This window comes from Sus scrofa, chromosome 2 (assembly GCF_000003025.6).
Source record: "Sus scrofa isolate TJ Tabasco breed Duroc chromosome 2, Sscrofa11.1, whole genome shotgun sequence".
Classification (NCBI taxonomy): domain Eukaryota; kingdom Metazoa; phylum Chordata; class Mammalia; order Artiodactyla; family Suidae; genus Sus; species Sus scrofa.
The window spans coordinates 84170223-84194193 of record NC_010444.4 but is presented as its reverse complement, the minus strand read 5'-3'; the positions used below and the strand labels follow the sequence as shown (position 1 = coordinate 84194193).

At 37.8% G+C, this 23971-nt stretch overlaps 1 protein-coding gene across 1 annotated transcript in view; it reads left to right on the top strand.

Moving 5' to 3' along the window:
• ANKRD31 (ankyrin repeat domain 31) overlaps positions 1 to 23971 on the top strand; it is a 172461-nt gene that overhangs the window by 126630 nt on the left and 21860 nt on the right. The window contains 3 exon segments of the mRNA XM_021084452.1: positions 2804 to 2900; positions 5725 to 6727; positions 20648 to 20788. Coding sequence (XP_020940111.1) covers positions 2804 to 2900; positions 5725 to 6727; positions 20648 to 20788 — 1241 coding nt within the window.

Below are 23971 nucleotides of genomic sequence, written 5' to 3'. Positions count from 1 at the left end.
CAGTAGCAACTTTCTTTTTGTCCTGCTGCAAAAGCTCCCTGGGTCACAACCTCTGGATGTTCAAAGAGGAAGTCAGATATGGGTCCATTATCACCCCAACAAAAGGGTGTTATGCTGTTAATAGCACTTTGAGAAACTACCCCTTTATGCTTGAGGTAAAGGAGAGGAACCCTCTCACCTCTTACTTTTATGGCTCAGGTTGGAGAATCCCACACAGTTAAGCTACAGCTCTCTAAAGAAACAGCCTCACAAATTCACCACCTCCATATTCTGACACTTTTTATATTATCTTTGATCTGTTGAGAGATCCAAGAGTAATGAATTTCATTGTGTACATTTCTTTGTAAACTTTTCTCATACAGATGTCTTATATTCACTTTGATATCAAAGATCTTCAGCCTAATGCTCTCCTGAGCTATTTCGGCCACTGATATCAAGTATCTTTAGTCCCTCAACTGAATTGAGGCAGAAAAATGTTCATTTTAAACATTTTATATGTTATTTTTCTAAGTATGTTAAATCTGTAATTCATCTAAAATCTCTTTACCGCATGTGGTATAAGGATAAAATAGGGCTTTCTCCCATATCACTATCCCATTTGCCTACTCTTATTTGTTGAATAATTCCTCTCTCTAATGCCTCATTATCATGTATTAAAATCCTACACACAGTAGGGCAGTTTCTAGATTTTCTCTAAGATACCACTGATTAATTTTGATTCTCGTAATAAGTATATAGGATCAAGTTACATGTAAAATATCTTTATGTCCATTCTTATAGAAATATGTAGATTACTATGATTTTTTTTTTAACCTGTGGTTTAAAACTCAAAGAAAGTTCCCCTGTGACATACAGAGTTAAGGATCTGGTGTTATCACTGCAGCAGCTCTGGTGTTGTCACTCAGCAGCTGTGTTGCAGGTTTGATCCCTGGCCCAGGAATTTCTTTATGCTATAGATTCAGCTAAAAAAATGAAGAAAAAAAGAAAACCCCTGCTGGTGACAGGGTACATAGATAATGTAAATATCTTTTATTAAAGTGTCAAATCTGCTAAACAAATTCTTATCTAAATTCTTATCATACAGGTTTCTCCCTTTTGTTAGCTCACACATATCGCATTGTGAAACTAATCTTTTGCCATAGTATTAGGGAGATAGAAACTACTCCAGGAACACTGACTCAACTTGTCAAATAATTTGATTTGCTTTTTTTGTTTTTTGTGTGTGTTTTGTTTTTTGTTTGTCTTTTTAGGGCTGCACCCTCGGCATATGGAGGTTCCCAGGCTAAGAGTAGAATCAGAGCTGCCGGCCTAATGCCACAACCATAGCGACACAGGATCTGAGTCTGCTACCTAGACCACAGCTCACAGCAATGCTGGATCCTTAACCCACTGAGCAAGGCCAGGGATCGAACCTGCATCCTCATGGATACTAGGCAGATTCGTTTCCCCTGAGCCATGATGGGAACTCCCATTTGTTTGATTTGCAAAGAGAGGTTCTGGAACGAATTCCAACTATGAACTTTACGTCATTTTTCCACCACTGATTTTGTCTAATTAAATTATCTAGAAAAATATGCATCAGTCTGAAAGAATTAGGAAAAAAACTTAAGAAACACAGCCAAAACTGAAATGAATAGCAAGTAGCTTGAAAGAAATAAAATGTATTCATCTAAACCTTTCAATTTCCTTTTTGAGAATTTGGATTTGGACATAATTGACATTTACATGTAAAGGCTGTTAATTTGTGATGGGGAAGGGGTCATGATGCTTTTACTTGGGAAGCAATGGAAGAAAGCAGGGAAAATTTAGGTAATTATTATAAAAACAATTCCATGTAGATCTATAACTGGCCTGAGATGTCATATAGCCCTATCTAAATGTTAAGTGTAAAAGAACAAGAACCGATAGCATGATTCTTATTTTTAAATACATACAATAAGTTGTTGTGTGTAGTATAAATACATAGAACAAACATTAAATAAATATATTTAAAAATTTACACACACACCCTTACCAAAGTATTAATAGCAATCTCTTTCGTGGAGTGAGAGAAGCAGTTAGGTGAGTGGGATACTCACTAAACATTCATATTATTTTCTCTGTAAACATTCATATTATTTTAAATTTTTCTTTACATTGATAGTGTATTCCTTTTGTATTTTAAAAAGTAATTTTTTTGTTGTTGTTTTTTAGGGCTACACCTGAGGCACATGGAGGTTCCCAGGCTAGAGGTTGAATCAGAATTGTAGCTGCCGGCCTACACCACAGCCACAGACAGCAACACGGGACCGAGCTGTGTCTGAGACCTACACCACAGCTCACGGCAACGCCAGATCCTTTAACCCACTGAGCAAGGCCAGGGATTGAACCTGTGTCCTCATGGTTACTAGTCAGGTTCATAACCCACTGAGCCACATGGGAACTCAAAAAGGAAATAATTTTTAACAGACAAAGTATTTATCTTCCTATTCATCTTCTTTTACTACCCTCATTTCGCAGGTGAGGAAGCTGACCAGAGAGGTCCTATGACTTGTCCAGGTTCATAAAGCTTAGTTAGCGGGGTAGCGGTAGTAGAACTCAGGCTGGCCTGCTCCTTCTTGGTATGGGGCTCTTACTTATACGCTTCAGGGTACTTCCAGACAGTGACATAATTCCATAAGCCTTGATTTATGTGTCTGGGCCATTGATATTGGGGAAGAGGGTGGGGAAATAATGGCTTTTTAAATTAAGAGTAAGGCTAAGTCCTATGTGACCAAATTTAACATTTGCTATCTCTCAACTTTTTATTTTATCACGTTTCTAGAACAATACATTGATAAGATGTTAAAGATAAAGGAGGTTATGGATGATGTGCTTGCCAAGCAGAAGGCAGAAAGGGATGATCTAGCTAAAAAATACAGGTGAGTGAAAAGGAGAGGAATCCTTTAGGGTTTTTAGAATTTATCTATTTTTGTCTACAAAAGGCCTAGAATTTCTTAAGAATGCAAATGTTGCTTAGGATCAAAAAAAAAAGGACTTAATGAAGTTATCTAATGTGTTATGTTCACAGGTAATTGTACTTCCCAGAGTGATATTTTTCTACCTTATTACTTGAAATGTTCAGAAAAGGACATTTTACTGTCTTAAAAAGTGGTCAACACCCATGAATTTTATGAAAGCCTTTTGGGTCATGAATCCCATGAGTAAATTTATTTCCTTAGTAAACTCACATTTTTTCTATTAAAAATAATTTTTTTTTGCTATCACACTTCTTGTTCCTCTAAACAGTTTAATCATGTATATTTTGTGTACTTCTATAAACTCTCAGGGTCCTTAAAAAGTTTTATCCTGATCATATTAATTATATACCTCTTATCTTTTTTTGGAGGAAGATGTTATATATATATATATTTCTTGTTTGGGCATTATTTTTAACTAGTTTTTCATAGACCTAGCTATATATGCCCCCTGTTCTTCTTTTCTTTTTTCTTGTGGTAAGAATTTTTAAGGTCTAATTTTTTAGAAACTTTCAAATATACAGTACAGTATTATCAACTATAGCCACCATGCTGTGTATTACAGTTCCATGACTTATTTATTTCATAACTGGATATGTGTACCTTTTGACTACCTTTATCCATTTCACCCACCTCTTGCCCCTACTTCTGCCAACCACCAGTCTATTCTCTGCATCTGTGATTTTGTTTTTGTTTTAGAGTCTACATATAAGTGAGATCATAAAGCACTTGTCTTTCTCTGTCTGACTTATTTCACTCAGCATAGTGCCCTCGAGATCCATCTGTGTTGTCACAAATGGAAGGGTTTCCTTCTTTTTCATGGCTGAATACTATACCATTGTATATGTGTGTGTTACTATTAGATTTAAAATCTTGTAATCTAAAGAACATTTTTATTTTGTCTGAACTCTTTGTGTCACATAATTTTAAATATGATATTCTTTTTTCTTCTCTTCTCTCCAACTCCTTGCATTTTATACTACCAGTTGTTTGCTAATCAAACTTCTTTCTTAATGCTTCTTCCACTTATATCTCCTACTCACTTTAACATCCAGTCTGCTTGGAGTTCAGTACCAATAGCTGTAAACTGTGTGAGGAGAAACAGGTATCTATACTATTGTTTCTCCTTAAAACAGCTGCTCTTAAAGGATGGTCCTTGAGGGTCCCTGAGGCCATTTCAAGGGGTCCATGAAGTCAAAATCACTTTTATGCTCTCATTTTCTCATGTGCATACAGTGGCATTTTCCAGAGGCCATATGGTGTGTGATGATGTCATCACTCTAATAGCTAATGGAATGTGAACTTATGTATTCTTGTGTTTTAAAAATTTCTCAGTTTTATTTTCTAAAACAGTAAATATTGATAGATATAACAATATTTACTATAAACAGAATAAATAAACAAAAGCTCTTTGGGTTCCTCAGTAACTTTTAAGAGTATGAAAAAGTCCTCGGACAAAAAAGCATGAGAGCCTCTGGAAACAAAGTGTCCATCATCCTGAAGGTCAGTAATAACCAAAAGACAGAGGTTATTGGTCAGAAATAACCAAAAGACAGAGGTGTGGATGAGCCTTTCCTCCCATTCAGCACTCAAGCCCCTGAGAGACTTGGTTTGGGGAAGACACACAAGGTGAAGCTTGTCTGGGTAGTCCCTCTGGACCTCAGAGTACCTCAGTCCAGATTCAAAGTATAGCTGCAATAATTACTTGAAGAACTGACAACATTCAGGTCTAACTTACTTATAATTGTTCACAAAACTATCTCAGTCATCCACAGCTAAGGGATTTCTAATGGAACTGACTCCCAAATTTTACTTTCTTTTTTTTTTTTTTTTGGTCTTTTTGTTATTTCTTTGGGCCGCTCCCGCGGCATATGGAGGTTCCCAGGCTAGGGGTCTAATTGGAGCTTAGCCACCAGCCTACGCCAGAGCCACAGCAACGTGGGATCCGAGCCGCGTCTGCAACCTACACCACAGCTCACGGCAACGCCGGATCGTTAACCCACTAAGCAAGGCCAGGGATCGAACCCGCGACCTCATGGTTCCTAGTTGGATTCGTTAACCACTGCGCCACGGCGGGAACTCCCCAAATTTTACTTTCTGATACACAATTTCACTACAAACAGATAAGCAAATTCTAAGTTTAAATAATGGTTATTCTTCTTTGGCCATCAATTGGTACCTTCCAACTAAAGGACTAGTAAATATCTGAATAATCAACCCAAGTTTTGTTTTTCTTTTAGGGCTGATAAAAATGAGGATAATCGCACTATCAGCTCTTTTAAAAAGGCAAATTCACCGACCTCAAGTAAAGAGTCAGGGAGTTCTCATTGTGGCTCAACACTAATGAACCCAACTAGTGTCCTTGAGTGTACATGTTTGATCCCTGGCCTTCCTTAAGGAGTTCAGGATCTAGCATTGTCGTGAGCTGTGGCGTAGGTCACAGATGTGGTTCAGATCCTGCATAGCTGTGGCTGTGGCGTAGCCAGCAGCTGCAGCTCTGATTCAACCTGAGAACTTCCATATGCCTCAGGTGAGGCCCTAAAAAAACCAAAAAAAAAAAAGTAAAGAGTCAGTTTCCTCTCAAAGAATATACTTTGCAGAAATGGACTCATGTACTTTGAGCTGATTAAATTTAAATTGAGAAAGAATATCTATTCAACCTAAATAATTGCCTTTAAAATTTTTATACTGTTTTTGTATTTTTTCTTCTTTCTGTTTCTTCCCACAGGGTGTCCATTGAATCATTTAAGCATGGAGTGCTGAGAGAACAACTAGCTAACTTGGCCACAAGACAGAAGAGCCTGTTACTTGTAGCAAAAAAACAAAAAGAAATAAGCCAGAAAATTCACAACTATAAGAATGTTACTTCTTCGTCAGATCATAGTTTCAGGAAGCTGCCGTGCAGCTCAGAAATCTGTAATGAAAAGGACAGCCGAGAGTTTGCCGGTCTGGAAAATTCAGTGCAGCCCCAGTCAGGTTCACTTTCTCCTGTCAGGCCTGTTTGTGGAAGCATGCAGAAAACACAGTTGTGTCTGGAAATCTGGCATGATAGACAAAATAACAACACTAGTCCAAAATCAAAGACAGTGAGAAGGGAAGAATTTTGTGGAAATGAGATGAATTCTAAACGAAATGTCAATGACTGTACCTCGAACGGATTATCAAAATGCAGACATTCAGATGGCACTAAAAAGATTAAATTATCATCCCATCCTGTTAATTTTATTGCTCAAGCAGAACATTCACAAAAAGAAAGTGATCTTACTGATACTACAGCCCAAGGGCATGCGTCCTTTGGTCCTTCAGCATTAATTGGCACATTAAATGTTTCAGAAACCACAAGTTTACTTGACCACAGTGATGCCCATCCATCAGCTGTTATTTATGATCAGGCTCTTTGCAGTTGTGATCTGAAAAAAGGAAGCAGGAAAACAGCTTCCCAGCAACCATCTAGGGGGACATCAGAATCCCTGGCACATCAAGAAAGTGATGTCTTCTTTGGCAGTAACACTGGGCATCAGGTGAAACCATATCCTAAAAAATCACTTCTTGCGGTTCCACATGCAGATGGCAGTCAGAGCTCCTCCTCTTCTGGATCTGGCCGTCAAAATACTATAAAAAAGCCGTTAAACTCCAGCACATCTCCTAAAAAGAAACGTATGCAGATAAAGGATCTGATATTGCTAGGAAGAATTAATCCAGGAAATAACATTCTGGAATTTAAAACACAGGTATCCCAGAATTTTCTTTTTCTCAAAAACGATATAAATTTTATAAATAAGTGAGTAAATGTTGCTGTCGCATAGTATTGGGACATAGCTTGTGGACGTTCCTGAGCCAGGGATTGAGCCTACACCACAGCAGTGACAACGCCAGATCCTTTCATTTGCTGTGCCACAAGGAAACTCCTGGCTGGGCTTCTTGAATGGAGGGACACAAACATTGTCTTCTTAGCAAGTGAAATCATGCTTCTAAAATTGTCTTATACATTTTAGTCACAAACACCTTTTGGGCTTTCAAACTAGAATTAGTCAATTATATGCAGCAGGAAGGATTTAAGAACAAAATTAAAATAATAAATTAGAGCTGTCTTTGGTTCCAAAGTTTTGGGAACTACCAGTGTACTACTAAAGCTCCCCCTGAGAGGGATTAAGTATAAACATATCTTTTATAAGAGCTCAGTTTAGAAACAAAGAGTGACTTGGAGTTTGGGTAAATCTGACTCAAAACAATATCATATGCATAAAAATAGCAGAGAAAAAACCTGGTTCTGCTGAACATTTAATTTTAAAGATACTGTAGTTTTAAAGGCTGAATTAGTAGCTTGATCTCAGATCCCTTGATCTTCTTTGCTTGGCTGTCAGTCAATTTATTGCTAAGTAGTCCCTTCCTCACATTAGCCAAAGCAATTCAAATTTCAGGTAGTAATTTGCTACATTAACTCAAATTTTGAATATTGTGGTTACTTCTCTGAATAGCAGTAATAATATTTTAATATAATTGTTCACATTTCAACTGTTGTAACAACTTTATTGAGATACAATTACATATAATACACTACACATTTAAAGTATGTAATTTGGCAAGTTTTGGCATAATGTATGCACACCCATGAACCCATGACCACAAACAAGACACTGAACATATCTGTCACCCTGAAAAGCTTCTTCGTGCCCTTTTGTGCACCTCCTCTATACCCCTCCTATCTCATGCCAGGCTCCAGAGAATTATTCATCTTTCTGTCTCTGCAGATTAGTTTGCATTTCCAAGAAATCTGTGTGTGATAATGATACCATATGCATTCATTTTTGCCTGGCGTCTTTGAGCATGGTTATTTGAGGTTCATCCTTGTTGTACTGTATATGAATAGTTTATTCCTTTTTTATTGCTGAGTGGTAATCCATTGTATGCATCTGTTGTAGTTTGTTTGTCACTCCCATCTTTGATAGGTACTTAGATTGTGGTCCATTACGCATAAAGCTAATATGAACATTGGTGTCTAAGTTTTGATTTCACATAGACTTTTACTTTTCTGTAAAATTCCTAGAAGTAGGGTTGCTGAATTATATACTGTAAATGTTAGGGATCTAACCTGTGTCCTCATGGATTCTAGTCAGGGTTGTTACTGTTGCGCCACCGTTGGAACTCCTCTTGAAAGTATTTAAAATGAAAGATTCTTTGATTTTGCCACATTCTCTTTCTGCATTTCTTTAAAAATTTTTTTTTGATCTTTAAAAACTTTTTATTAAAGTATAGTTGATTTACAATTTTGTATAAATTTCTACTCTACAGCAAAGTGACCCAGTTATACACACACACACACACACACACACACAATTTCTTTTTCTCATATTATCTTCCATCATCTTCTATCACAGTGATTGGATATAGTTCCCCATGCTATAGAGCAGGACCTCATTACTTATCCATTCTAAATGTAATAGTTTGCATCTACTCACCCCAAACTCCCAGTCTAGTCCATTCCATTCTCTTGCCCCTCCCTGTTGGCAACCACAAGTCTCTTCTCCATGTCTGTGAGTCTGTTTCTGTTCTGTGGATAGGTTCATTTGTGCAACATTTTATATTATACATATAAGTGATAGATATATCTTCCTCTTTCTGACTTCTTTGCTTAGTATGAGAATCTGTAGTTGCATCCATGTTGCTGCAAATGGCATTATTTTTTTCTTTTTTATGGCTGAGTAGTATTCCACTGTGTATATGGACCACATCTTCTTAATCCATTCATCTGTCAGTGGACATTTAGGTTGTTTCCACGTCTTGGCTACTGTGAAAAGTGCTTCAGTGAACATAGGGTTGCATGTATCTTTTTCAATGACAGTTTTGTCTTGATATATGCCCAGGAGTGAGATTGCTGGATCATATATAGTTCTATATTTAGTTTTCTGAGATAGCTCCATACTGTTTTCCGTAGCGGTTGTACCAATTTACATTCCCACCATCAGTGTGGGAGGGTTTCCTCTTCTCCACACCCTCTCCAGCATTTGTTATTTATAGACTGATTAATGGTAACCATTTCGACCAGTGTGAGGTGTTACTCATTGTAGTTTTTTGCATTTCTCTAGTGATTAGTGATGTTTAGCATTTTTTCATGTGTCTGCTAGCCATCTGTGTATCTTCCTTGGAGAAATGTTTATTTAGATCTTCTGCCTATATTTTGATTGGATTGTTTGCTTTTTTGATGTTGAGTTGTATTTGTTGTTTGTATATTTTGGAGATTAAGCCCTTGGTTGTGGTCATTTGAAATTATTTTCTCCCATTCCGTAGGTTGTCTTTTGTGGTTTTTTATGATTTCCTTTGCTGTGCAAAACTTGTAAGTTTGATTAGGTCCCATTGGTTTATTTTTGTTTTTTCTATTGCCTTTAGAAATTGACCTAAGAAAACATTTGTACAGTTGATGTCAGAGAACGTTTTGCCTATGTTCCCTTCTAGGAGTTTTATGGTGTCATGTCTTATGTTTAAGTATTATAGCCATTTTGAATTTGTGTGTGCATCATGTGGGGGCATGTCCTAGTTTCATTAATTTACATGCAACTGTCCAGTTTTTCCAGTATCACTTCCTGAAGAGACTGTCTTTTTCCCATTTTATATTCTTGCCTCCTTTGTCAAAGATTAACTGACCCAGGTGTCTGAGTTTATTCCTGCACTCTCTATTCTGTTCCATTGGACTGTATGTTCCACACTGACTTGATTACTGTAGCTTTATAATATTGTCTGAAGTCTGGGAGAGTTATGCTTCCCGCTTTGGTTTTTTCCTCAGGATTGCTTTGGGAATTCTGGGTCTTTTATGAATCCATATAAATTTTTGGATTGTTTGTTCTAGTTCTGTGAAAAATGTCATGGATAATTTGATAGGGATCACATTAAATCTGTAGGTTGCCTTGGGTAGTATGACCATGTCAATGATATTAATTCTTCCAGTCCAAGACCGTAGGGTATCTATTTCTTTGAATCTTCTTTAATTTCCTTGGTTAATATTTTATAGTTCTCAGCATATAAGTCTTTCGTCTCCTTGGTCAGGTTTATTCCTAGGTATTTAATTTTGGGGGGGTGTGATTTTAAAAGATGTAGGTTTTTTTTTTTTTTTTTTTTTTTTTTAGGGCCACACCTTATGCAGCATATGGAAATTCCCAGGCCAGGGGTCTAATTGAAGCCTGTTCTACAGCCACACCAAAGGGGTCTAAGCTGGGTCTGCCACCTATACCACAGCTCATGGCAATGCCAGATCCTTAACCCACTGAGTGAGGCCAGGGATTGAACCTGCATCCCCGTGGAGTCTAGTCGGTTCATAACTGGCTAGGCCACAACAGAAACTTCAAAAAGTACTGTTTTTTAATATATTCGTTTTCTAATTTTTCATTGTTAGAATACAGAAATGCAACCGATTTCTGAATGTTAATCTTGTATCCCGCTACTTTGCTGAATTTGTTGATCAGGTCGAGTAGTTTTTGTATGAAGTCCTTAGGGTTTTCTATATATAGTATCATGTCATCTGCATATAGTGACAACTTTAACTCTTCTCTTCCAATTTGGATGCCTATTATTTCTTTTGTTTGATTGTGGTGGCAAGGACTTCCAATACTGTGTTGAATAAAAGTGGTGAGAATGGGCCTCTTGTCTTGTCCCAGATTTTAGCTGGAAGGCTTTCAGCTTTTCTCCATTGAGTATTATATTGGCTGTGGGTCTGTCATATATGGCTTTTATTATGTTAGGATATGTTCCCTCTGGTAAGAGTTTTTATCATGAATGGATGATGGATTTTGTCAAATGCTTTTTCTGTATCTATTGAGATGATAATATGGTTTTGGACTTTCCTTTTGTTAATGTGGTGTGTGACATTGGTTGATTTCCATATGTTGAACCATCCCTGTGAACTTGGGATGATTCACTTTTGGCGGGCTGTATGTCTCTGGAAAGTTGTCCATTTCTTCTAGGTTGTCAGATTTGTTGGCATATAATTGTTCATAGTATTCTCTTATGGTTTTTTTCTATTTCTACAGTATCATTGAGATTTCTCCTTTTTCATTTCTTATTTTGTTTATTTGGGTTCTCTCTCTTTTTCTTGGTGAACCTGACCAGAAATTTGTCAATTTTGTTTACCCTTTTAAAGATCCAGCTCTTGGTTTTATTGATTTTTTTCTAATCTATTTTATTGATTTCCTCTCTGATCTTTATGATTTCCTTCCTTCTACTGACTTTAATAGATCTTTTGCAGCATCCAGTAGCTTTTGAATGGTTTTGTTTTCATTGTCATTTGTCTCAAAGTATTTTTTAATTTTCTTTTGATTTCCTCATTTGACCCATTGGTTTTTGTAGCATGTTGTTTAGTCTCCATGTGATCAGTTTCTCCTTATTTTTTTTTCCTTTGCTTGATTTCTAGTTTCATGCCATTTAAATTTGTTGACATTAGCTATGTGGTCAGTCCTAGAAAATGTTTCATAAGCACTTGAAAAGAACGTGTATTCTGATTTTTTTGGATGTCATGTCCTGAAAATATCAATTAAGTCTAACTGTTCTATTGTGTCATTTAAGGTCTCTGTGGTCTTATTGATTTTCTGTCTAGAGGATCTGTCCATTGATCAGTGGGGTGTTAAAATCTTCTACTGTTATTATATTGCCATCAATTTTTTCTTTATTTATGTTAGTATTTGTTGTATGTATTTGGGTGCTCCTATATTAGGGGCATATATTTTGACTAGTGTAATATCCTCTTCTTGAATCGATCCTTTTATCATTAAATGGTGTCCTTCTTTGTCTTTCTTCATGGCCTTTGTTTTAAAGTCTATTTTGTCTGATACAAGTATCACAACTCCCACTTTCCTGTCATTTCAATTTGCATGAAATATCTTTTCTCATCCCCTCACTCACTTTCAATTTATATGTGGGGTGTGTCCTTTGCCCTAAGGTCAGTCTTTTGTAGGCAGCATATTGTTGCTTCTTTTTTTTTTTTTTTTTTTTTTTTTTTTTGTCTTTTGTTGTTGTTGTTATTGCTGTTGCTATTTCTTGGGCCGCTCCCGCGGCATATGGAGGTTCCCAGGCTAGGGGTTGAATCGGAGCTTAGCCACCGGCCTACGCCAGAGCCACAGCAACGTGGGATCCGAGCCGCATCTGCAACCTACACCACAGCTCACGGCAACGCCGGATTGTTAACCCACTGAGCAAGGGCAGGGACCGAACCCGCAACCTCATGGTTCCTAGTTGGATTCGTTAACCACTGCGCCAGACAGGAACTCCCTTCTTATTTTTTTTAATCCAGTCTGCCACTCTGTGTCTTTTGTTTGGAGCATTCAATGAATTGACATTTAAAGTAATCACTGATAAATATGTATTGCCATTTTTTTTTCTTTTTTTTGGTCTTTTCTATGGCCTCACTCATGGCATATGGAGGTTCCCAGGCTAGGGGTGGAATTGGAACTGTAGCTGCCGGCCTACACCACAGCCACAGCAATGTGGAATCTGAGCCATGTCTGTGACCTGTACCACAGCTCACGGCAACACCGGATCCTTAACCCACTGAACGAAGCCAGGGATCAAACCCGCAACCTCATGGTTCCTAGTCAGATTCGTTAACCACTGCACTGTGACAGGAATTCCTATATTGCCATTTTAAACCTTGTTAAAGGCCTAAGCAGGATTCTCTGTTTCTCTTTTGTCCTTCTGTTGGTTGAATGATTTCCTTTTATTTTATGCTTGTGTCCTCTTCTTTTTAGTTTTTGTGAATGTATTGTTTGTTTTTGATTTTGTGGTTGCCCTGTTTTTCAAGTATATTAACCCCTTCCTAGATCTGCTTGCTTTAGCCTTATAGTTATATAGACTTAAACACATTCTTTAAAAAAAAAAAGTCTAACTCTTCTTCCCCACATTTTATGATTTTGATGTCCTTTTTTACATCTTCACATTTATCTTTTTGCTGTTCCTTGAGTTTATCATTGCTTTCACAAATAGTATTTTTTTCCCTTTTAGATCAGTAAGTTATTTGTTATTACTTTTCAATTATGATTTCCTCCATCCTTTGTCTTACTTCTTTCCTATTGAGGAGACTTTCATTATGTCTTTTAGAATGGCTGTAGTATTGCTGTATTCTTTTAGTTTTTGTTTGTTGGAGAAATTCTTTATTTCTCATATTTCAGATGATAATCTTTTTGGGTTGAATATTCTAGGCTGCAAGGTTTTCCCTTTTAGAACTTTGAATATATCGTGCCACTCTCTTCTGGCCTGTAGTATTTCTGTAGATAAATCCACTGATAGCCTTATGAGGGTTCCCTTATAGTTAACTCGTTTTTATCTTGCTGCTTTTAGAATCCTGTCCTTAGCTTTAACTTTTGCCACTTTTAGTACAATGTCTTGGAGTGGCTCTCTTTGGGTTCGGCTTGTAGGGGGCCTTCTATGCTTCCTGTATCTTGATATCTGTTTCCTTTTTTAGATTTGGGAAGTTTTCAGTCATAATTTCTTCAAATATATTTTCAGTCTTCTTTTTCTTCTCCTTCTGGGATCCCTATTAGGCATAGATTGGCCTGCTTTATATTATCCAATAGATCTCTTATTTTGCTTTCATATTTTTTTATTTGGTTGTCTGTCTGCTGTCCTGATTGGGTGATTTCTATAATTCTGTGTTGCAAGTCACTGTTCATTCCTCTACATTATTCATTCTGTTCTTTGGTGCCTTTAAGTCAACTTGCATCTCTGCAAATGAGTTTTCTAATTTTCTTGGACCCACTTTATAGTTTCTAGTTCCTTTCTAAAGTAATCTTCATTAGTGTTCATGTTCTCTCTTAATTCCTTCAGTATTTTCACTATCTCCTTTTTGAACTTGGCTTCTGTTAGCCTGCATAGGTCTGTTTCATTTTGGCTCCTTCAAGGGAATTCTGTTCTTTTTTTTTTTCCCACTGTACAGCAAGGGGGTCAGGTTATCCTTACATGTATACATTACAATTACTTTTTTTCCCCTACCCTTTCTTCTGTTGCAACATGAGTATCTAGACAAAGTTGTCAATGCTATTCAGCAGGATCTCCTTGTAAATCTATTCTAAATTGTGTCTGATAAGCCCAAGCTCCCGATCCCTCCCACTCCCTCCCCCTCTCATCAGGCAGCCACAAGTCTCTTCTCCAAGTCCATGATTTTCTTTTCTGAGATGTTCATTTGTGCTGGATATTAGATTCCAGTTATAAGTGATATCATATGGTATTTGTCTTTGGGAATTCTGTTCTTTTACTTGGGAATGGTTCCTGTGCTTCTTCATTTTGCTTATATTTTTCTTATTCTGTGAGTTTAGGGAAAACAGTTATCTACTATATTCTTAGAGGGCTATTTATATGTGGAGCTCTCCCAGGTAGCTTGTGAGGCCTTACTTTTTTTATTTTTTAATTTTTTTGTCATGAGGACTGCTTTTGGTTTGGATGCTTGCTGTCTCTTTCCTCACTATGTGCAGGCTATTATCTCCTTAATAGGGATTGTGCCATTTTATGGCTTGTAAATGCTTCCAGGGAGATGGAACCATGGGCAGGGCCTGTAGCCAGTTGCTGAACCCTTGACAGTGGCAAGGTGGGGGTGCAAGCTGCTCCTGGTTACAGGGCCCTGGGCACTGGCAGTGACCCTCAGAGAGGTGGAGGTGGCTTCCAGAGCCTTTGGCAGCAGTAAATCCAAATATGTATTTATACTGTCTTTTATAATATATGATTAGTTTTACTGATGTAAATATATGTATTTATATTTATGTATACTATCTTTATATGTATTTATACTGTCTTTTATAATATGTAATTAGTTTTACTGATGCTCTTTGTTTTTCCATTGGATTCATATTACCATTTGGGGTCACTTGCTTTCAATATGAAGATCTTCCTTTAGTACATTTTTTGTAAGGCAGGTCTGCTAGCAATAAATTTTCTCAGATTTTGTTTATTTGGGAATGTCTTTACCTTTATTTTTGAAATACTTGCTGGACATGTGATTCTTAGTTGACAGTTTTTTCTTTGTACAATTTGATTATATTATTACACTATTTCTGGCCTTCATTGTTTCTGATCAGAAGCAGGCCGTTAGGCTTCTTGGGGTTACCCTGTAAATGATAAGTCATTTTTCTCTTCTTTCAATATTTTATTTTTGTCTTTGACTTTCAGCATTTTTACTCTGTATCTGTTTATAGATTTCTTTGTGTTTATCTTTCTTGGAATTCATCAAACCTCCTTAATATGTAGATTAATATTTTTCAGTAAATTTGAAAAATTTTAACCATTATTTCTTTAAGTGTTTTTTCTGCTCCTTTCTCCTCTCCTCCTGGTACTTCCATTATACATGAGTTGCTGTGCTTAATGGTGTGCCACATTTCTGTGAGGCATTTTCATTTTCCTTCACTGTTTTCTCTCTTTTCTTCAGCTTGCAAAATCCCTCTAGACTTCTCTTCAGGTTTACTAATTCTTTCTTCTGATATTGCAAATCTGTTGAGCCCCTCTAGTAAATTTTTCTTTTCAGTTATTATACTTTTCAACTCCTTACTTCTTTTTGTTTTTTTAAATAAATTGTCTCTTTATTAATATTTTCTATTCTCTGTAATGTTGTCATCACTCCTTGCTTTACTTCTTTGATTATGGTTTCCTTTAGTTCTTTGAACATATTTAAATGGCTATTTTGAAGTCTTTGTGAAATCCAACATCTGGTCAGTCTCACAGGCTGTTTATGTTGCTTTTTTGTTTTTATGTGTGTCATACTTTCCTGTTTCTTTGCATGTCTCATAATTTTTTATCAGAACTGGACATTTTGGATGTAATATATCATAGCAAGTCTGTATACTGGTCCCCACCTTCTCTTAGGTTTGTTATTGTTATGTGTCTGTTTGTTTAGTTATTGGCTAGATTACTTTAGTGAAGACTGTTTTTCCTCATTATAGTAATAAACTTCTAATATTACACCACAGGGACCGAAGTCTTGGCAGGGCTCTCTCTCTTTCCCTGACCATACCTGTTAAGCTCCACTTGTTGCTACTTGACTATTCTATTGTTTTCAGCAAGGACCTCGGGGTCTAAATTGCTCCACAGACTCATAGTCAAATGAGTGCTCCTTTGAAGGGATCGTTCCCAATGTCAGGATTTGAGATTTATCCTAATCTGAGGAGGCTCTTCCCAGCTATCTTTTCCTGGTTCTTTCCTGAAAACTAACCAGCCTGCATTTAGCCTATGTGTCCAATGAATCTACAAATTTACTCCCAATTACTTTTCACCACAATCTCTATCCACTGTTTTTGACAGTGCCTCTGAACTTGAACTTCTCCATCTTCTGTTGCAAATGAAATAATTCCTTTTGGAAGAGTAGAAACTGTGTTTTAAGGCTTGCTTCTTTTCCCAAGCAAAATAGCTATGCCATGGCTCTGCAGCTGAGCGCAGGGACATAGCAACTTTTCTGTGAATGATACTCCTGCTTTAGGAACTGAGCATTTAGTGGAGGTGGGGAACACTAGCCTCATGCCTTTTCAGCTTGCCCCTCCTCACATGAAATCATCAGCTTACAAGCCAAGGTAAGTGTATTCAGAATCCCTGTAGTCTCAGTGGAATCATGCTAAAGGTAGAGCCTCTGTCTAACCAGCACAGGCTGGACACAAGAAAGGATTCCCCAACCTCTGGGCTTCATTTTTCCACAACTTAGACTTAGCAGCAGACAGCAGAGGCAGGGTGAGAAGTGCTGATGTCCTGCCCCTCGCAAGAAGGTAGCCCTCAGACTGGAAGCTGGAGGGAGAAAGAACGCTGTGCTCTTAGCTATAGCAGTCAAGTGGGGTCTCCATGTCGCCGAGGAGGGAGGAGGGGAAACAGTCTTGTTTCAAACACCATGAACTCTCACTTTTTTTTTTTTTTTTTTTTTTGGTTTTTAGGGCCACACCCGCAGCATATGGAAATTCCCAGGTTAGGGGTCTAATCAGAACTACAGCTGCTGGCCTACCCCACAGTCACGGCAACACCAGATCCCAGCTGCTTGTCTGCTGCCTACACCCAGCTCATGGTAATGCTGGATCTTTAACCCACTGATTGAGGTCAGGGATTGAACCTGCATCCCCATGGATACTAGTTGGATTCATTTCCACTGCAACTTAACAGGAACTCTGGACTCTCACATTTTTTAAAACCTGATTTTCATAGATATTGTGGAATAGATGTTTCCTCCCTTATTGCATGTTCTTATCACCATTTCCAGTGATATTTCTTTTTAAAAATACTTTATCCTTGGAGTGACTCCTCACACCATTTGTCAGAAGTCAATTCTAGAATGTTTATATTCAGTGTGATTTTTTATATAATTAGTTTAACTCTGTCATGTGGTAATTCTTTTCTGTTTCTCTTATCTCTTCTTTGTTCCTTTTTCATCTTTTTATGCTTTATCCCCTTTGTTCACTTATTAGCTATAACTTTTTATTTTGGTTGTGCTTTTAGAATTTATGGTATATATTTTTAACTTCTCACAATCTAGCTTTAAGTGATATTATACCACTTCATGTATACTCTGAGAACCTCAAAGTGGTATACTTCCATTTATCCACTTCTGACCTTTTTGTTTTCTTATATTTTACTTTTACATAATGTCATATACTCCATACTACCTCATTTTTAAGCACTGTTATATTTTAATGAGATTTAAATAATAAGGAAAAATACCTTCCCCCTTGTGTTGTTGGAGACCACTGAACAGCTGAACTCTGCAGAAGGAAAATATCTGTGGATGCAGAGTTCTAAAGTACAGGGTCTCCTTCAAAGACAGGATATCCATGTTATTCTATAAACAACTTAAACAACTGCACCGTGTCCTAAGGGTACCCCCTTTGATATCACTAAGAAGATAACCTCTTTATCATTGCCTAGCCTGTTCTTGCCCACTAATCTTGTCATCTTCTTTAATCCTACTAATACTAATCTCGTCACCTTTCCCAATATCTCATCACCTTTCTTAATAAAAGTCCTGTGGGCTGAAGCCTAGGCCCTTTGGTTCTGCAGAACAGATTGCCTCCTGGGCTCCCACTATCTAAATGTAAAGTAGTCTTGTGTGTTTTGTTACATGGGCCCATCCTTCTTCCAGGATTCCCCGTTGCCCTGCAGTGCTGGACGTGGTATTATGTAGTAACTATTTCTGTGCTTTTCTTCCTTTGTGTAGATCCTGATTTCTATTTGTTTTAATTTCCTTCTTCCTGGAAGATTATCTTTAATATTTTTTGTGTTGGAAATCTTCTGATAATGAACTTTTTTGACTTTTGCATGTCTGAAAAAGTTTATTTCACCTCATTTAAAAAATATATTTTTGCTAAGTATAGGATTCTAGGTTGAACGATTTTTCTTTCAGTACATTAAAGATGCAGCTCAACTGTCTTGTTATTTGCATTATTTCCATCAAGATATATATTGTTGTTCTTAAGTTATTCCTAAGTAATGTCTTTGTTGTCCCCCCCCCCCCCCACGGCTGTCTTCAAGTTTTTTTCTTTATCTCTGATTTTAAGTAATTTTGATTTTAATGAGCATTGGTGTAGTTTTTTTCATGTTTCTTATGCTTAGGGGTTATTGAACTTATTGAATCTGTTTTTTGTTTTTTTTTTTTTTTTTGTCATTTCCCTAAATTTGAAACATTTCTGCCATTATTTCTTCAAACATTTTTTCTTCCCTCCCCTTTTTTTGAATTCCAGTGATATACATATTAGTTTACTTAGTTATCTCACTTTGATGATCTGTTAATTTTTTAAATTCTCTTTGCTCTGTGTTTTGTGCAGTTCCTATTGCTGTGTCTCTGAATTCACTGATCCTTTTGTTGGCAGTGTCTAACCTATTGTTAATCCCATCCAGTATATTTTTCCTTTCATACCTGTTGCAATTTTCATGTCTAAAAGTTTGAGTCTTGGAGTTCCTGTTGTGGTACAGCAGAAACAAATCCGGCTAGGAACTATGAGGTTGCAGGTTTGATCCCTGGGCTTGCTCAGTGGGTTAAGGATCTGGCAATGCCATGAGCTGTGGTGTAGGTCATAGACACGGCTCAGATCTGGCATTCCTATGGCTGTGGCATAGGCCGGCAGCTGTAGCTCTGATTGGACTCCTAGCCTGGGAACCTCAATATGCCATGGGTGTGGCCCCCGCCCCCCAAAAAAAGAAAGAAAAGGTTTGAGTGGGTTTTTTTTTTTGTTTTTTTTTTTTGTTGTTGTTGTTTTGTCTTTTTAGAGCCGCACACACAGCTCAGGGAGGTTTCCAGGGTAGGGGTCTAATCGGAGCTATAGCCACCGGCCTACACCACAGCCATGGCAACTTGGGATCTGAGCCACATCTGCAACTTACACCACAACTCATGGCAATGCTGGATCCTTAACCCCCTGATCGAGGCCAGGGATCGAACCTGCAACCTCATGGTTCCTAGTCGGATTCGTTAACCACTGAGCCATGATGGGAACTCCATTTGAGTCTTTTTTATCTTCAATGTCTCTATGTAACTTTTAGAACATGCAGAATACGATTATAATTACTTTAATGTTCTTATCTGCTAAGTCTAGTATCTCCATCAGTTCTGTCATTTTCAGTTGATTGTCTCCTGCATGTGGATTATATTTTCCTGCTTCTTTCTAGACTGCTAATTTTTTAGTGGACCCAAACATTGTGAAATTTATCTTGCTGGATGCTGGATATTTTTATACTTTTAAAAATATTTTGGAGGAGTCCCTGCTGTGGTGTAGCAGATCGAGGATCAGGTGTTGCTTCAGGTGCAACATAGGTCATAGCTGCAGTTTGTATTCAATCCCTGGCCTGGGAACTTCCATATGCCATTGGTGTGGCCAAAAAAGAATATATATATATATATATATATACATATATATATGTATATATATATATATATATATATATGTGTATATATATATATATAGAAGATTTGTACTAGAATATAGTTAAATTACATGGAAACAATTTCATCCTTTTGGATCCTGTTTTATGATTTGTTGGACAGGATTGGAACAGTGTTCAGTCTAGAGTTAATTATTTCCCACTACAGAGACAAGACTCTTCTGTGTACCCACCAGTGCCCCATATCAGTTTTGAGGGTTTTCTAGTACTGTAGGGAACAGGTGCTATTTCTGCCCTTTGTAATGCCTGAGAATGCCATTACCTCTAATTATTACTGGTGGTTCTTTTCCCAACCTTGTGTAATTACCTCACACACACAGCCAATTGCAACTCAGCTGAATACTTAAAAAGGATCCTCTGTGGATCTGCAGAGTTCTCTCTTTGTATTTCTTCAGTACTCTGTCCTGCAAACTCTAGACATCATGCCTCCCTAGATCCTGCCCTGTCAACTCAACTCAAAGAATCCACAGGCTTTACCTGGATTCCTTCTTCCTGCACCATTACCTGGAAACTCTCTCAAGGCAGTGAGCTAGGGCAATGGTAGGTAGAGCTCATCTTACTAGTTTCTCATTTCTCAGGAATGAGAATGTACTTTGTTCCCTGATGTTCCAATGGTACCTTGGAAACCACTGTTTCATATATTTATTTTGTCTGCTTTTGCTTGAATCAGGTGTTAGAGTAAATCTGGTCCCTATTACTTCATCATGGAGAGAAGCAGAACTTCACATATTTCAGATATATTTTAATCTTAATTCTTGTTTTGTCTTTCACCTCAGGATACTACCCACAAAGCCAGTGTTTTATTGAGTGGCAAAATTAAGGTAGAAAATGGTCAGATTTATCAAAACCCAGTCACCTGGCTTAAGGATCTTCTAGGAGGTGAAAGTTATGTGACCTGGAACTATGCTTGGAGTAAGGTGGGTCATTCACTCTTAAATTTATCTTTAACTTCATATTAAGATGTAAAGTTACTTTTTTTGTGCGTGGTCTTTTTGTGTTTTTAGGGCCACACCCACGGCATATGGAGGTTCCCAGGTTAGGGGTCCATTCGGAGCTGTAGCTGCCAGCCTACACCACAGCCACAGCAATGTGGGATCCAAGCCACGTCTGAGACCTCCATCCCAGCTCATGGCAACACTGGATCCTTAACCCACTGAGCAAGGCCAGGGATCAAACCCACGTTCTCATGGATACTAGTCGGGTTCACTAACGACTGAGCCACAATGGGAGCTTCAGAAAGTTACATATTTTTTGATGATAAAACTGTTTCCTTTTTTTTTAAGGAATGTGAAAGTTCTCCGAGCTAGTTTTGTCCTTGTGCATCCCTTCTTCAACATGCTACGTGCTTTCTCGCACAACTCCTATTTGCCAGAATTCCCCACAACAGGGTTGCACAGCTGTGTCTCTCCTTTCTTGTTACTTACCCAGTCTCTGAAATTTGAATCCCGATCTTCCCCTCTTATTCACGCCCCCCGCCATCCCCACAGTGATTGTAGGTCCTTGTGACTCCATACAGAAAATTTGGGACCCCTGGTGTATGGAGAATTTAGCCACTATGTTGTTAGCACTCTAATAAAATAGAGCAGAATCTTCCCCTAAAGATAAAAATGATGATCGAGGGGCCTGAGACCCACAGAAGTTATGGTGCACTTGAATGTTTGAGCATAGTCTTATCCCCCTCCCCAAAAGAAATATTTCTTTTTATTCAGACTTCTCAGATTTAATAGGCTCTCCCACACTTCTGTCCTCTGAGTTATAAGCCCAGTGTAACCACCAGTTCGAAGAGTGTTGATGATTGACACCATTGAGTTTCAGTCATCAGCCACCTTCAGATATCCATGGCAGCCCTTCAGGGAAAAGTCTTGCAGTAATTCACAGGAACATATGAATCATCAGACAGTCACCATTGCTCTTTCACAGAATTGCAGATACCTTCAGCCTCTACTGATCATTGCAGTAAGCCTCAGTGCACCAGTAAGAGAAGGCAGGTTCCTCTCTCTTTTTCTGTCCAACCCAGCTCTGCCCACCTCCTTCCTAGCTCCTGATGTTGGTGTTTGTCCCTAAAGTCTGCATTCTGGTCTCCTAGACCTGTGTGGCAAGTGCCTTGAGAACGTGTTTCAGTTCCTTCACTTACATGAGCACATTTTTAATTTTCGGTGCTTTATAGTCTCTCTGTCCTCCTTTTTTCTCCCAATTTTTTTTTTTATTTCCCACCACTGGAGTCACCAGACCATCTCCTTTCAATTCAGCCCACCTAATTCTTTCCATGGATATATAAATCATATTTGCATGTTAGTGATTTTAATGTTTTGTTCATGGAAATTCCTTTGTATTACAGAGTTTCATAAATTTATGATAGATTATATCATGCTGAAACTGCATCTCTGCTCACAGCATATCTGTGGTATTAATTGCTGTAGCTTACCATGCCTCTGCCCAGGGATGACTCAGTCCTCCCACTCTTTTTCTCTATTGGAACAACTGCATTTCCTGTGTTTGAATAGCTGGCTCTGCCATCATTTGGCCCTCTCACTCTGTACTTAGATGCTTTATTTCCATATCACATTGTGTCTGATCTTATCTCATCAGCCTTGCCAATCAGAATCATATTGTTGAACTCTTATGTGGTAGTGAAGCCAAATGCAAATAGGGAAATTATTGAATGTAAGATATTCATACAGATTATCTGAGCAAGTTTCAGTTTTTAAAAATTGCTGTGTGGCTGTCATGTACTTCTAATAAATACCACAGGCTGAGAAATTGCACCAGCAAATTTGTTTACAATTTGTAAAAGCCTCTTTTAAAATTTAGCACAGTGACCTCTGCCTCCTCTTGGCTTGGGGTAACTCCTGAAGTCACAGTCACTTCTTTATGGTAGGAGCTTTTTGCTGCCTTGGTAAGTGTGAACATTTCTGATGACTAGTTCTGAGAGTGGTGATGGGGCTATAGAGACAGGCCTGGTTGGTTGTCAGGCAAGAAATGCCAGAAATTTAGGTCTCATCCTGCATCAGACGGAATGACAGAGCCACTAGACACGGAGATGATTAATACCTCCTGCCCAAGCAGCTTTGCCGAGGGAATCCTCATGCTCAGTCCACTGGGCATCACTCACTCCTTTTGCTCCTGAAGTGACCTAGTGCCTGTTCCCTTTGAGGCCTACTCATTACTGTCCTTCATTAAATAACTCCTATGTTGTGGAAAATAGGTTTTTTAACTCACTGGATTTTCTTAAAGCTGTGTTCTTTGTCTGAATTATCCCTAATAATATGTTTAGGACCTATGAGGACTCAAGACTTCTAAGACTACTCAGGTAAAATTTTACCGCCCTAATATTACCCAACACTAACTGATAAAAATACACTTTAGACTTGTTAGTGATGGCCATTCTGACAGGTAAGAGGTGGTCCTCATAGTAGTTTTGATTTGCATTTCTTAGTAATTAGTGATGTTGAACATTTTTTCATGTGCTTGTTGGCCATCTGTGTATCTTCTTCGGAGAAATGTCTGTTCAGGTCTTTTGACCATTTTTCAATTGGGTTGTTGGTTTTTTTGCTTTGGAGTTGTATAAGTTGTTTGTATATTTTAGAGATTAAGCACCTGTCAGTTGCATTGTTTGAAATTATTTTCTCCCATTCCGTAGGCTGTCTTTTTGGGTTTTTTTATGGTTTCCTTTGCTGTGCAAAAGCTTGTCAGTTTGATTAGATCACATTGGTTTATTTTTGCTTTTATTTCTCTTGCCTTGGGAGAATGACCTAAGAAAACATTTGTTTGGTTGATGTCAGAGAATGTTTTGCCTGTGCTCTCTTCTAGGAGTTTTATGGTGTCATGTCTTATGTTTAAGTCTTAAAGCCGTTTTGAGTTTATTTTTGTGCATGGTGTGAGGGTGTGTTCCAGTTTCACTGATTTACATGCATTATGACTGGGTCACTCTGCCAGTGGAAGTTGACAGAACACAGTAAATCAACTGTAATGGAAAAAATAAAAATCATTAAAAAAAAATAAAAATGTACTTCAGATATGCAGTATAGGCGAAGATATACAGAGCCTACACATTAATGAGTGTATAAGATGTGTTAGATATTGTCAGGGCATAATGTGAA